Raw genomic sequence first — 14,287 nt, forward strand, 5'->3', positions numbered from 1 at the left:
ACATGCTTCCCTGTGGTACCTGAACTGAATTAGCTGGTGGCTGCTGCTTCTTTCCCTGTTTGGAAAATGGCTGTGGACACGAAACAGCAGCCAGAAAGAGTGTGTAGGAGGTAGGATTGGCACTGTATGTGGAAGGGGATAGTACCACAGCTCAGCTAAGGCTTGTGACCCAGAGATAACTGGCAGCAGGTTAATCTGTAGCACAGTGTGTCTGTCCTGCTGCGTGGCTGGGCGTGATACAGATCCCATGTGTGCAGGGCTTGGTTATGCTCCTGCTGCCTTCAAATGGCAAGTGACTGTGTGAAGACAACTCAGTGCATGAAGAAGAGGTGATGCACAGGCTCTTGGCATTGCTGTGATTGCAGTGCCCTACCACTCAGACCTACATTTTGCTCTTGCAGGATGCCAGCAGCTGCAAAACCTCCTAAATTCATCCTCTTCCAGGGTTGTGCTAGGCTGCCCAGTTAGGCTGTTCAAAGAAAAAGTTAGAAATAGGGATTCCTCTCTGATCAGTGGGAATACAGAGCTCTGCCTTTGGGTTTTAGTGGGAAACCAGGAGGTTTCCCCTCTGAAGCTGAGGTGGAGGAGGGAGAGGAGGGCTGGGAGGGGATTAGGGGCTCTACTGGCTTTTCTTGCTTCTCTCCTTCAGCTGGGGAAACGGTGTCTCTGAACTTAGATTTCCTGGCATCCTGAACAAGCCAGCTGAGTCTGTTCCTCTGGAAGCAGGCAAGAACAGGATTCCTACAGCAGCTGTCTGTAGTTCTCCTGCTTCCTCCTGAGTTAATAGCATGTGGGATATGCTGGTTGAGAAGGGTAAACCCTCGAATTACTAAGAGCTTTGCTCTGCATACTAATTTCTGCTTATCCAGAGTCAGCTAACTGAGTACTCACTGCGGAGTGACCAGCCCTCCTTAAAAGGGGTGCAAGCTGGGCATCTCAAACTAGAGTTGGTGTGGTTCTAAAAGATCCCAACATAGAAGCAGAGATTTCCCCCAAAGTCTTTATTTTAGACTGTCATCTCTTCTGTTGCTGGTCTGGAAGTGATCCATGCCAAAAGGGTGGAGCGCTTCAGTAGGGAGGTGGTAGCTGCCTGGAGGGTAAAGGAACTGATGTTGCTGGACACAAAGTGGGTCCTCTGAGCTATTCCTAGCCTCTTCATACCCTGTCACCCTCCCTGCCTCACTTCAGAGGTGAGAGGCTGGAGGTGGATGAGCAGCCAGTGTTAGAGGAAGTCTGTAAATCACCCCCTTAAAGTTTCGCTGTGCTGGTACCCCACAGCCAGGCCAATTTTGAGGAAGACAGCCAGGAGCAACCCGCTGTGGGACATTGGAAGCCACTAATGCCATCCAAAGGCAGCAAGGAGGAACCAGAGACTGAATGCCAGGATGCTGGAGGTGTGGACGAGACCCAGTCCGCCGAGCAGCTCAACGTGTCTCGTCTGCGCAGCTCTTCAGTGGAGATCCGTGAGAAGGGCTCTGAATTCCTGAAGGAAGAGCTGCACAAGGCACAGAAGGTAAGGCCCAGAGTTGGTGAGTACACCTGAGGATGGTGGCAGCAGGGGTTTTCCTAGAGGAGGTGCTGAGAGGAGCAGGGTTTGAATGTGGCTGTGTCGCAGTCTGAAGCAGGCAGAAGAGGGGAGAGATCGAGCTGTGGTGGCCATGAAGCACTTTGGAGCAGCACATCAATTGCTAGGTGGACCTGAAGCCTCTGTGCCAACTTCCAAAACAATTAGCTGAAGGAAGCAGCTTCAGGCAAGCAGTGGAGCCTCCTTGCTGATGGCAAATGAGCAATTCCAGTCTGAAAAGCCTGGTACAACTTGTGGAGGGGTTCCTTTGGTGACACAGATCCTAGTGACAGGAGTCAGGCAGGCATCAGCACTACTGGTGCATTCTGTGAACTCAATTATCCCTCTCCCATTTTCTCAACAGGAGCTGAAGCTGAAGGACAAAGAATGTGAGAGATTGTCAAAAGTCAGGGAACAACTGGAGCAAGAACTGGAGGAGTTAACAGCTAGCCTGTTTGAGGTATTGCCTTCTTTCTTTTCCAATAATTTCTGAAGCTAAGCTTACAGCCAGCTCCTTTAAGGCAGGCTCTCCCTGAACTTCCAGCCACCTCCTCCCACAGTGTCCCCGTTTCCCCTGTTGTTCTTTCCCACTTGGAGAAACAGAGCCTCAGAGCAGGGGCTTGTACCTCCTGGGAAGCGTTTGCCTGTGTTTCTTTCCCCTTCTCGCAGCTGTGGGGTGGCATGAAGAGCACAGTAGTTATGGGTCTCTACATCTTGATAGCAAAGCTGGATGTGGGGGTGGCTGTAGCTGGAGGTAGGCATGGCTCGCTCTCCTTTTCCTGTGCCTGCTCTCTAGTCTGGACAGCACCTGCTGTGCAATAAAGATGATTCCCTGGCTTGTGGCAGCCCTTGCTTGGGGTGGGAACAAGCCAGATGTCCTCATGTACTCTGCTCCAGTGGCTGTTCAGAAGGCCTGTTGGTTGCTGTGTTGGGGGTTTTTTTGTTACATGATTTAAACTGCCAAGTTCTGTCCTGGCAAAATCCCATTTACCAGAAGCTCTGATGTTGGGATCTGACTGGGCAGTGTGGAAAGGCAGAGTCCATCTGTACTTTTGAAACACCGGCTGGTGCTGAGCATGAGGGCCAAGAGAGCATCCCCCTCCTGGAGATTGGGCTGCTGGGGCTCAGGGAGAACTTGGAGATAGCGAAGTTGGCGGCTGCCCCTTCCTTTGGTGGCTGTGGGCAGTGTGCTTCCAGGCAGGGCTGCAGGGAGGCATCTCCCTGTGGGAGATGATGCTTTTAAGCTAAGCTACTACCATGTCTGAGCTGCAGCCCTGGCTGTGTTACAGCCATGCCCAGGGCACTGAGGGCTGGCAGCTCAGCAAGGGAAGTGGGAGCAAAGTGCAATAACAAGTCTGGCAAGAGATGTGACCTCCAAGACGTGGAGCAGCAATCTGGATCAGGATCTGTGCTGTAGACAGTGATTGGGGTCAGAAAACAGTCCAGTGATCAACCAGCACATCTGTGGTGACAGTGCAGGCCTGGGGTCAAGTGAGGATGCCAGCCCAGTGAGCCCAAAGCAAGGTCAGAGTCACAGAAGTGGCTGGACTGGGTGCAGACACAACTGTGATGTAGCACAGGTGGGTGTTGATGTTAAAGCCTCAGTTTAAAGCGATTTCTAAGGGTGAGGAGGGGCAGGCCCTTGTTTCTAGCTTTCTTCCCAGCAGCCCGTATCAGTGGAGCAGGTAACCTTGGAGGCTGCCACCTAAACGCTTTAATTTAGCCAACTACACCCGTAGAAGGGGGATGCGCTCCAGGCCCTGGCACCAAGAGCCTTCTCTGGGAATTCTCAGGGAAGGCTCTTCACAGCTGGCAGTGAAACTCTCAGATTTGGCAGTGACGTCTGTCCCTCCTGCTTGCTTGTGCAGAGCATGTGGTATGGCAGAGCTCTGGCTTGCCCTGGTGGCTTTAGGAATTGGAGCTGGGACAAGCAGACTAAAATTCTCTCTGGTCCAGGAAGCGCACAAGATGGTGAGAGAAGCAAACACCAAACAGGCGGCGTCGGAGAAGCAGCTGAGGGAGGCACGGGGGAAGGTGAGAACTGCGCTCTGCAACTCCCATCTCTGCTCGGTTGGTGCCATCCCTGCCCGGGCTGCCCATCCTGCTGTTTGGTTGGAGGAGAGTAAAGTGCTGGCAGTTGAGTCTCTCTGAGATGCTGCATTAACTCCCTTCCCTCTCCAGCAGACTCTGACTGAGGAGAGAAAAGGCATCTGAGCAGACAGAGAGCAGTCTGCTGCTGGTCCAGCTCCCCTTAGAGAAATGGATGATGCTAGAGGAACCACAGGGTGGTGATACGCTGTTTAATTGCCACAGTGTGGGGATGGTTAGAGCAGGGAGCTGGGGGGGGGCTGGGATTTCCTATAAAGCTGCATCACAGGGCTGCTCAACTGGTCGCCTCTTGAGGACAGAGACGTTTCTTCTGGGTTACTGGGTCTAAAAAAAGCCCAAGTTAAAATGTACTCAGACTGAGGAGCAGAGGGCTGGGTTCTCAAATAGCTGCGCTTTAACCCTCTGTAAAATTCTGGTTGCTGGTGGGTGTTTGGGAGAAGAGGGAGGCAGTTTTGTGAGCGGGCTTGTAGTTGGTTCCCTGTTGCTGTTCCCCTGTGCTTGGTGGGGTGGGGCAAGCTGGAACTCAGGAGGTGCTGAAGGTGCTGTTGGCTCTTGCCTTCTCTCCTCAGATCGACATGCTGCAGGCAGAGGTGACAGCCCTGAAGACTCTGGTGATCACATCCACACCCTCTTCTCCTAACCGGGAGCTGCACCCTCAGCTCCAGAGCCCCTCTAAAGCTGTCTTCAGGAAGGGCCACGGGAGAAACAAGAGCACCAGCAGCGCCATGGTCTCTGCTGCCAGTCAGAATGTGACTCCAGAGCCAGTCAGTCATGAGTGCAAGGAGGTGGGTGAGGGCTGTTCGCTGCATCGCCCTTGGAGCCACTGCCATCGCTGTGCTCTGGGAGCTGTGGGGCTTCTGAGTTGGGCTTCCTGGGGAGCTCTGTGGTTTTGGCATTGGGAGCAGCTGTCTGTGCAGTAATCTGTCTTGTTCCCTAAATTTGTGCTGAGGCAAGCTCTGGAGGATTGCCATTTGCGGAGATTTCCCCTTCTGGGGAGCAGCATGTTCAGGGCTGTGTTGGGACAGCTGCTGGAGGAAGTGTTTGAGGGATCCCTGGAGGGCATGGATGGATCCAGGAGTTACCAGTGCTGAGGGTGGATGTGTCAGGAGTTCCTGAGCCAGTTGTTTGCTGTGTCTTGGCAGTTGATTCCACTACCTCTTCTGGTGTGATTTGCTGTTGTTTCTTCTCTTAACCTACTCTGTCTTGAACACCAGGACACCTCTATCAAATTGTAGTCTCTGTCACATGTGTTCTTGGGCATGTCAACCATTCTTCCTCTTTTTTGCAGAGGATACATTTGATGAATTCTGTTTATTTCTTTTCTCACTGGAAGTAGCTGGGCAGAGGAGCTTACAAAGCATTTGTGAATATTTTCCAACAAACCCTGTTTAATTCCTTTTGGTGATCCTTTGATAGTTCCCCACCTGCTGTAACCATGAGTCTAAGTACTGCTTCTTCCTGCTAGCAGGACCTTTCCATCTGGGAACTTTCCACTAGCCAGATGTGTACACAGCTGTCCCAGGGAGCAAAAAACGAGGGAGTTTATGGTACTTGGTCAGGAAGAATGAAAATAACTCCTGCTGGAGTTTGGATGAGATGCTTCAGGCAGCACTGGCTACAGCCATTGCCCTGGGACAGCAATAGCAAAGAGAAGTGAAGATTTTTAACTGGCCACAAGCAGAGACAAAAAAAGGTGGTGTCAGAAAGAAAGCCAGAGGAGAAAATCAGTTTGGTAATGCTGCAGACCTGATGCACTGGTTTCTCTGGGTCAAACAGGGAACAGGCCAAATGTACTGGAAGCTGAGGTCCAATGCAGTTACCTAGAAATTGCTTTGAGGGCCAGGAATAAAAAGGTTTTAATTTTTTTAAGGTTCCTGTGGCCTCTCCCAATATTAAACGTTCCTTCTGTCACAACAGAGGAGCTCCAAGCTGAGAGCCCACTTTGGTGAACCACCAGCTACCCTGCAGAAGTTGCCCTCTGCCTAAACTAAGCAGAGAGGGCTTTCCCTACTGCCTGGCTGGTTTTGGGGTGCTGGGCTCAGCCTCAGAACGCCTGTGCTGATGACCTTCAGAGGAATGTTAGCTCTTGTGATTTGCTTGTGAAAGCCTTGGACCTGATAGTTCTTTGTGTAGGTCACTTCCACGTGGTGCAGATATCCTGGGGCTTAAAATCCCAGGGCTGCAGCTTCCAAAGTGACTGATAATTGTACGTGTCAAGCTGGAATATTTTTGTTGTTGTTGTTAACTAGTTGATTTCTCTCTCTCAAACTGCGTAGTGCCCTATGTGAGGGGTGATAAAGGGGAACCTGGCATTCAGAGAGTCAGTGCTCGGTGCTCTACAGGAAAAACATGCCCCATCTTAAGTTGAGCCTAAAAATGACAGAATTTCTCTTTCTTTTGCCCCCACAAGCTGAAGTCAAAAGGGGTGACTTGTGGCCCTGTGATGTTTTGAACAGCATGTGTAGTTCCCTGGAAGGGAGGACCTGAGCCTTTCTTTGTATCTTCTGTTTTGTCTCATGGGTTGTGTTGGGGTTTACCTCCCTTTCTCACTTGTCTCTAAACCTTTTCCTTCACTGTCTGTCTCTTCCTCTGCCCTCAAAGTCTGGGTTACCTGCTCTCCTCTCTCTGCTCCTTTGTATCATCCCTGGGAAGGCTATCCACTTCACCTATGAACCAGGCTGGCAGGCCTTGGGGACAGATCCTTCCTCATCCTTGCAGCAGGTAACCTTTCTGGGCAGCACTGGGGAGGGGTGGGGCCCATCTGCCTCTTCCATTTCCAGCCTTTCAGTTCTAGCTTCCTTTTATGCTGACTTCCATGTTATTTTTTTTTCCCTCACTGTTTTTCCATCCTGTGGCTCTGAAGCTTTCTCCTGCTACCAGATGAGCAGTCCCTGTAGCACAGAGTGAGTGTGCTAGAACCCAGAAATCTTTCAGCTTTGTTCATTCATGTTCTTTGTGTTGCTCAGCAGGGTTTCTTTAGTTGTGTTTTTCCTTTTGGCAGCTTTAACAGAATTTGCTGCCTTCTTAAGGAGGTGCCCTGTCAGTCAGGTTGGTGGTTTGGCTAATGGTCCATCTGGGATTTGAATGCCAAGTCCCAGAGAACCTCCATGACTGCAGTATTTCCAGCCAGAGATGGAGAGAGTGACCTTCCTGCTGGCTCAGGGGATGGGAAGCAGGTCTGTCCTGGGTTGCTTTCTGCTGAGCATGTGATGGTGATGCTTGTGGCCCACCTGTAAAAGGCACTGTGCAGACATTAGCTTGGGGAAAGCTGTCCTTACTCTTAGACTCTCTTTGAAGGACCTCCTTTTCTACACACAGCTCACCTCTGCAAGCCTGTGGGGCCTCCCAGTGTTCCCGTTACTTCTGCAGCTCCCTGAGAACCAACATTATGGGCTTGGAGTGGCCTTTAGAAGGCTGGCCTACCCTGTGACCTCATACCAGGGCTCACTGAACAGAGTCCTGCTCCTGGCTGTTGATTAACAGCTTTTCCCAGTTCACCATTCTCTGTGGCAGTCCTTTCCTTGCAGAAGGGTTCTACCTTCTGCGTCGTGGGTGCCGCTGTCGCTGTGCTTTGCCATTCAGCAGCTCTCATCCTTCCTGCCGTGGGCCGAGTGTGAGCTTTGTTCCATGGTGGTGTGGTGGCTTTCCTGCTGTGGAGGTGTTGAACGGTCCTGGAGGAAGGTGGGATAGAGAGATGCCAGTATAAGCCCAGTCTGACTGAGAGTCTGGCATAGGCCTGCTGATGGATGGGAGATGAAAGGTCCTTGGAGGAAGCCAGCTCTCCTCAGACGTTTCTGTGATGTCTGAGCCTTTCTAGCCACAGAAGCAGATGTTCCATAGTTAGGTTACCTGCATAGTAACAGCCACCTTCTGATATGGCATCTTTCCCACCACCTGCCTTCCCGCTCTTCCTGGACGCTTGCCGCAGGTCGACTCCATTTTGTTCGCTGAGTTCCAGGCCTGGAAAGAATCTCCAACTTTGGATAAATCCTGCTCCTTCCTGGAGAGAATTTACCGAGAAGACGTCAGGCCTTGTCTGGACTTCACTAAGCAGGAGGTGAGTGCTGGGAAAGAAGGGCAAAAGCTGCGTGGCCGGTGCGCGCCGGCGTCACAGCCTTGCGGAGGTGACCGCCGCGCGCTGATGCCTCCCTCCCTTCTCTCTGCCGCAGCTGTCGGAGCTGGTGCGGGTGGCTGTGGAGCAGAACACACTCACCATCGAGCCGGCTGCCTCCCAGGCGCTGCCTGCGGTCAAGGTGGCAGCAGAAGAGTGCGGTGGGCCGAAGTAAGGAGCTGTGCTTGCGCTCTTGTCCCCTCCTTGCTGCTGTTTGTACCCTCCAGCGGAGTCTGACCGGGCCTTGTTCGCTCAGTTGGATGTTCAAAGGGCTGAGCCCAGAGCTTCCCGAGCCTGTGGCCGGTGGTAGCTCAGCTCGGTCCTGCGTGAGAACGGGGCTCGGCTCAGCTCATGTTTGGGGGATAACCTAGTGATGTGTTAGTGGCTGTGGCTTGGGAAAGGTTTGGGGTTTGGTGGGGTTTTGGCTCGTTGGGTCTTTTTTTCCCTCCTTAAGGTAGCAGTTTGTTTAATGGACGTTCTCTGAAGGCATAACCTAGGGTGACAGGATCAAGTCAGAGCTGTGTTGTCTCATGTTGTTACATCTTGCAAGGCTTGAACTTTCCCTTGCTGGTGGACTGGGAGGGTTGGAGCCTAGGTCAGAAGAGGTCTCGTGCTGCATATCATCTTCCCCGTCCGCTGCTGTCACCTTGCCACCAGAATTGGGGCTACGGCTGCTCCAGAGCTTGTGTGATTGTATCTGGTGTGCCAGACAACTTGAGATTGCCTCAAAGAAGAGGAGCTCTAGGGCTCTAGGAGGACTAACAGCTAAGACAGGAGATTTTACTCAGCTTCTGAATTCAAGTTCAGTCAAGGCTCTCTTTGTTTCTCTCTCCCTTGCCTTCAAGCAGAGCACCTTCTAAGCACATGTGTTCCCATAACAGTAAGTGCTGGTCGTGTGCAGGTTTCCTGCCACTCTGTCCTGCGTTTTCTGTCATCTCTAGGCAAATGTTCCATGAGTGTGTGTCAGGCCTGTTCCAAGAACAGCCCATCCTGTGTTTATCCTTACCAGTTTCCTTTTGGTGTTGTGTGTGTGTGTGTGTGCGTGTGTCCTCACAGAGGGTTCCAGTCACAAGTTGTAATGCAAGTGAAGTGTTCATTTTTTAATCAGTGATCAAAGCTCTCTAACCCATTAACAAGTTACTAACTTAGTATGACTTAGCAGCTTTGAGGCTGGAGCTGAAATAAGCTGTTTAACCCTGTGTGATTTCCACCCAGACAGCAATGAATCTTGCTATTGGCAGTGAAGGACCCAAAGGAATTTGTTCCCCTTTGCTTCCCAGATGCAAAACAGTGATTATCACAGAATCACAAGGTTGGAAAAGACCTTTAATATCAAGTCCAACCGTTCCTGTTCTATGCGAAACCATATCCCTAAGTACCTCATCTATCCATCTGTTAAACACACCCAGGGGTGGTGACTCAGCCCCCTCCCTGGGCAGCCTGTTCCACATCCCCAGGGAAGAACTTTTCCCTAACATCTGATCTGACCCTGCCCTGGTGCAGCTTGAGCCCATTTCCCCTTGTCCCATCTCCTGTCCCCTGGGTGAAGAGACCATCACCCACCTCTCTACAACCTCCCTTCAGGTATTTGTAGGTGGTGATAAGGTCTCCCCTTAGCCTTCTCTTCTCCAGGCTAAAAATTTTTTATGGCAACTTTGGATATGCTGTGGACCAGAAAGGAGAAAGCCAGGGGTCCCTGCCCAAGCTGGGACCCACCAGACCTGTAACCCACTGTACAGACCTCAGTGACGCAGGTGGAAGAGTTGAGACAGGCAGGGACTGAGTTTGCCACTAAGTGATGTTGCCTGTGTAGCATTAGAGCAAAATGCTGGCCAGAAGGTGCTGAAGGCCACTGGCTTTCATGATGGCATGTCTGGCAAAGTGCCCTGGGGTCTCCAAATGCTGTGGTTTATGTTCCTTCTAGCTATCTGTGATAGCTGGGGTTGCACCCAGTGGTACCAACCAAGCCAAGAGTCACCACCAGCATGAGTCTCTTTTTCTTTTCCAGTGTGCTGCAATGCTTGAATTTAGGACCTTTAAAAGTATCTCACTTACAAATCTCATTCTGTACCTTCTAAAGGTTTGATCCCTGTAAATCGTGTTACTGTTTGGGCTTGGATTGCTTCTTGTATCTGAACACTCAGAGCCCATGTTTCTGCTCTTAGCTAGGAGTTTGCCTTGCTAGCAGTGGAAAGCAAGCAGAGGAACATACTTGGAAGCTGTCTGGAACATCTACTCCCCTGTGTTATAATCCTCTGTGGCCCCCAGAGGAATTTTTTGCAGCTGGGTGGTGATGTCCCACTTCCCACCATGCAGGCATGAAGTCTTTGGGGAATGTGATGATGACTCTGCAGCAGAAAATTCTGCTTTCCCACATTAAGTGCTGGTGAAGGAAGGGTACTGGCTGGTGCTGGTGAAGGAAGGGTACTGGCTGGTGCTGGGAACCACGAGTCTTGCAAATAACAGAAGGACATGGTAAGAAAATAGAGGCATACTGCACCTTTGCTGATTAGATCTTTTGGTGGTCACCCTGGGAGCTGAGCTGTCTCAAAAAGACTTATTTTCTTCGCTTGGTCTGAAGTTTTCTTAAAACTGAAGCCAAGCTTCTTCCCTGCTTGCAGAAGAAGGGATTGGTTTGTTCTTAGGAACTGCAAGCCTCACCCTAAGTAACTCCATGTGGCTTCAACTAGAGTAGCTTCGAATCAGGAACAAATTCATTAACAGGTGCCCAGGATAAAGACTATTGTGGCTTATTTTGAGTTCTCAGCACGAGCAAATTCTGCTCAAATGCTGGATTTACCTGTTGTGAGCCCAGGTTTGGTCCTCAGCCATCAGGAAAGCTGAATCACCTAAGCAGAGCTCCTTCAGCAAAAGCCTTGCCTGGATCATGGAGGAGATGTGCAGAGACCAGGTGACATTTATTACACTGCTGCAGACTCATTTCTTCAGCATTCTCTGTGGTGGTGGTGTGGGCTGTCTGCCAGGGAAAGGGTACAGCCTTGGTTTGCTTGGGCATGGAATAATTTTGGTTCCAGTTATTTAGCCAGAGGTCTTCTGAACTTGCCATTTATGGAATCTTTCTGGGAGCAAAAGGCTCCTAACAGGCCTGGTTTGTTTGGGATGGGGTTTTTTTGGTTTGTTTCCTTTTTTTTTCTTCTCCTTTTTTCCTCTTCACTCTGACACAGGTCTGGCTTCTGAGCTGCTTCTGAGCTCCCACTTCCATCTGCTTGGGATAGTCCTGAAGTGCTGTGCTTTGCTGTTCCACTAGATTGTTGAAGGCTGAAGTGTTTTTTTCCTTGCCTGCAGGAAATGTGCCCTGAGTGGCCTCTCCAGGACCTGCAAGCACCGCATCATGCTGGGGGATTCTGGGAGTTACTACTACATTTCACCATCCTGCAGGGCCAGGGTGAGTCCTTCACCTTCCCACTCCAAAACTGTTCCAAGCCCTGAGGTGGAGGTCTTGGGGGTCAGCCCTCAAACTGACAACGACCTGTGGGGCTTGAGTTTGTTTTGAGCTTGAGCCTAGCTCTTGGTGGAGGGTGCAGGTCCCCAGCCCTGCCTCAGGCCCCAGTGCTCTGCCTTATGTTCCTTCAGGCAACCTGTCTTCAGTGTGCTTGCTGTCTGTGGTTTGGTTCAGGGCTTTGATTGGTTTGCTTTATTATTGTTTTTTTTAATTCTCCTGTGTAAATGACGGTAATTTTCTGCTCTTTAAATGCTGGCTCTGGTTACAGTTCCAGTACACACCAGTGACTCAGATGGGTATGAGAACAAGCTGCCCTTTCTTTTGAGGGAAGGGAGAAGGTGAATGATTTGTTAATGTTGCTGCTGGGGCTTCAATTCAGTGGAGCAGTTCAGAAGTTTATTCTGTCCCCAGCTGCATATCAGAAAAGCTGGTCCTGCAGCATGGAGGGCTGCTGAGACAGAGTTGGGTGTATGCGTGGACTTAAGTTGACTTAATTTTTGTCACTTGCACCAAAGTACCCCCAGTGTGTCACGAGCACACTCACCTCCCTACACCCACGCTTTCTGCCCAGGCTGTGGTTTTCATTCAGTCAGAGAACAGTGCTCTTTGAAGGAAGATTGTGGACTTTGCTGCCACGTCAAGTAGCGACTAGTTATGTCTCAAAAAAGCAGTAGACTGGAGTTTTTCCACAGTGCCTCTCATGGGTAGTATGGTATCTTGGGATGGGATTGCAGATGCCCAGGATTTTGGGTTTTTTTTTAACCAGCTTGCTTTCCTATCTCTTTCCATCTCTTGGTTTGTGGTACAAGTTCTTGTGTGCTGAACACCAAGACCTCTCCAGCTGGGTGCTGTGTGAACTTCTTGGCAGGCCAAGCAGTTCTGTGGCTGACTTCTTTTTTTTTTCCTCTTGTTCTTCTCTCCCTCAGATCACAGCGGTGTGCAACTTCTTCACATACATTCGCTATATCCAGCAGGGCTTGGTGAGGCAGGATGGTAAGAGTGGGAGAGTAGCTGGCTGCGGTGGGGGTGCCTTCTGTGGGTCACTGGGACAGGAATGGGGCCAGCTTGGGGTACCCTGAATTCCCTGTGTCTTTGGATGAGAGGAATAGACGGATCTTTTCCTTGCTTATCAGCTTGTTGGGAGCTTTGCCCTGGGGTGGAGCTGGTAAGGGGTGACCTGATGGGTCTGTCCTGCTGCACCCTGTAGCAATGTCTGCTTCCCTTGCTCTGGGGATGAGCCTGCTGGGGCTGCACTCTCAGTGCATGACTCCCAGTACAGCATAACGTGAGGTGGTGTCCAGTTGTGCCTTGCTTACAGACTTCTGGTCTTTTTTTTTCTTTTATTTCCTTTTTTCCCCCCTCTCCTGTTTTGCCTTGCAGTGGAACTGATGTATTGGGAGGTCATGCGGCTCCGGAGAGAGATGTCTCTGGCTAAACTGGGCTTTTATCCCAGTGACATGTAAGCAGATGCCCGAGCATGGAAGGAAGCCGCTGCTGTGTGGATGCCTGTGAGATGTAGTCTGCTGAACAGAGGAGTGCAGTGCCTCTCTTGCAGTGGGCCTTGCTGTGTCCCCACATGAAGCTGATGAAGGAGCAAGACGCACAAGTTCCGCCTTCAGCTGTCGCGCTTCTCCAGCTGTGACTGGAACGCAGCTGCCAAGCTACCCCCTCAGAGCTGGGCTGGCCCTGGCTGCTCTGGGGTGGCCACCGATGGGCTGTCCTCTGTGGAGTCTCCTATATGCAGTGTATATCCATTACTTGTTTTTAAACTCTTGGTTTTATATGCAGTCTGCTTTGGCGTAGTCTGAGGCCAACCCTGTGTGAGGCAGGAGCCCTGGACCTTCTTTGTAAGCACGTCTTTGAGGACAGATGCTGGCTGTCTGTCCATCTGCTCCATTCATTGGGGTGGAGGGTGCTGTGCCCAGCCGTGGGCCCTGCTGAGCGCTTACTCCCCTGACGGCCCTGTAAATGCCAGCAGCACACAGTAATCTTATGGAGAGCCATGAGCAGCCTGTTTCCAAGTACTTCCTCCTCAAGGAGCCTGCAAGAGAAGCTTCCTGCCAGCTGAGTCACAAAGAGGGATTTGTGTTTGTGATTTGGCACCGGGTGATCCAGGCTGGGGAATGGCCGGAGCAGAGGCCAGAGCTGTGCACCTGAGGCATTGGGCAGAAGAAAGTGAGCAGGGAAATAGCATAACTCACAGCTGCAGGGTGTTTTCTCCTAATCCAGAGAACTTCTTGTGGTTGTCACAGATAGATACGGACCTTGGTGTGTGGTCCCCTGTGACAATATTTGGTGCAGAAGCCCACCATGGTGCTCTTGGATACAAACCTTACTCCCAGACAGATGCCTCTGCGCTGTTCCTGCACTCAGGGTGGCTTTGGGTGGTGCTGGCCCCACTGTTCAGATAGAAGCCATGGTCCTGTGCTGGGTTCTTACTGTCTCCAGGAGGAGCATGCTCAGGCTGGGTACAGTCCAGATGCCCCTGGATTTTACTCCCCAGTATTTCTCAGACCTAGAGATGCATGGCCACTGGGAAACCCACCTTCCTCTGGGCTGCCATCCCCAGTGAGATCTGAGACCTCTTTGTGTGCATGAGGGATGTGGTTACTGTTCCTGTATGCCTCAGATGTGCTGGGAGGGCTGTCACTAAAGCTGTTGTCAAGTGGAGGTGCTCTGCAGTGCAAGCTCAGGCCCAGGTTTGCACAGAACGGCATTAAAGCCATGGCAGTTTTTTGTAGCCAGTTTAGCCACTGTGGATTCAGCTCAGTCACCACCCACCCTGGGGGCTTCATCTCGTGTGGTCTGGCTTGTCACCCTGTTCTTCTGCCATCATTGTAACCCCCATCTTAAGCTGGTGCCCAGAACTGGATCACTATCAACTCCCAATTTTCATCCTCTCCTGGGAGATGCTATAGTAGGACCTCTGTCTTCAGTGGAAGAAAATTAACTCAGCTGCTGTAGCTTTCTCCAGGAGAGGGAGGACTAGCCAGGTAAGACAAAAGGGTTTGGTTTGTACCTTAACACAAGGACAGCCTCA

At 51.1% G+C, this 14,287-nt stretch overlaps 1 protein-coding gene across 1 annotated transcript; it reads left to right on the plus strand.

The window, feature by feature from the left end:
- The first annotated feature begins 1,070 nt into the window (after nucleotides 1–1,070).
- Nucleotides 1,071–13,411, plus strand: RAB3IL1 (RAB3A interacting protein like 1). The gene is made up of 9 exons (XM_084263631.1): nucleotides 1,071–1,513; nucleotides 1,929–2,024; nucleotides 3,521–3,598; nucleotides 4,243–4,458; nucleotides 7,602–7,730; nucleotides 7,843–7,955; nucleotides 11,091–11,190; nucleotides 12,174–12,240; nucleotides 12,628–13,411. The coding sequence occupies exons 1-9, from the start codon at nucleotides 1,340–1,342 to the stop codon at nucleotides 12,708–12,710; spliced, it is 1,056 nt and encodes a 351-aa protein (XP_084119757.1). The 5' UTR covers nucleotides 1,071–1,339; the 3' UTR covers nucleotides 12,711–13,411.
- Nucleotides 13,412–14,287: the final 876 nt, after the last annotated feature.

Source organism: Gallinula chloropus (assembly GCF_964237585.1).
Source record: "Gallinula chloropus genome assembly, chromosome: 4".
Classification (NCBI taxonomy): Eukaryota; Metazoa; Chordata; class Aves; order Gruiformes; family Rallidae; genus Gallinula; species Gallinula chloropus.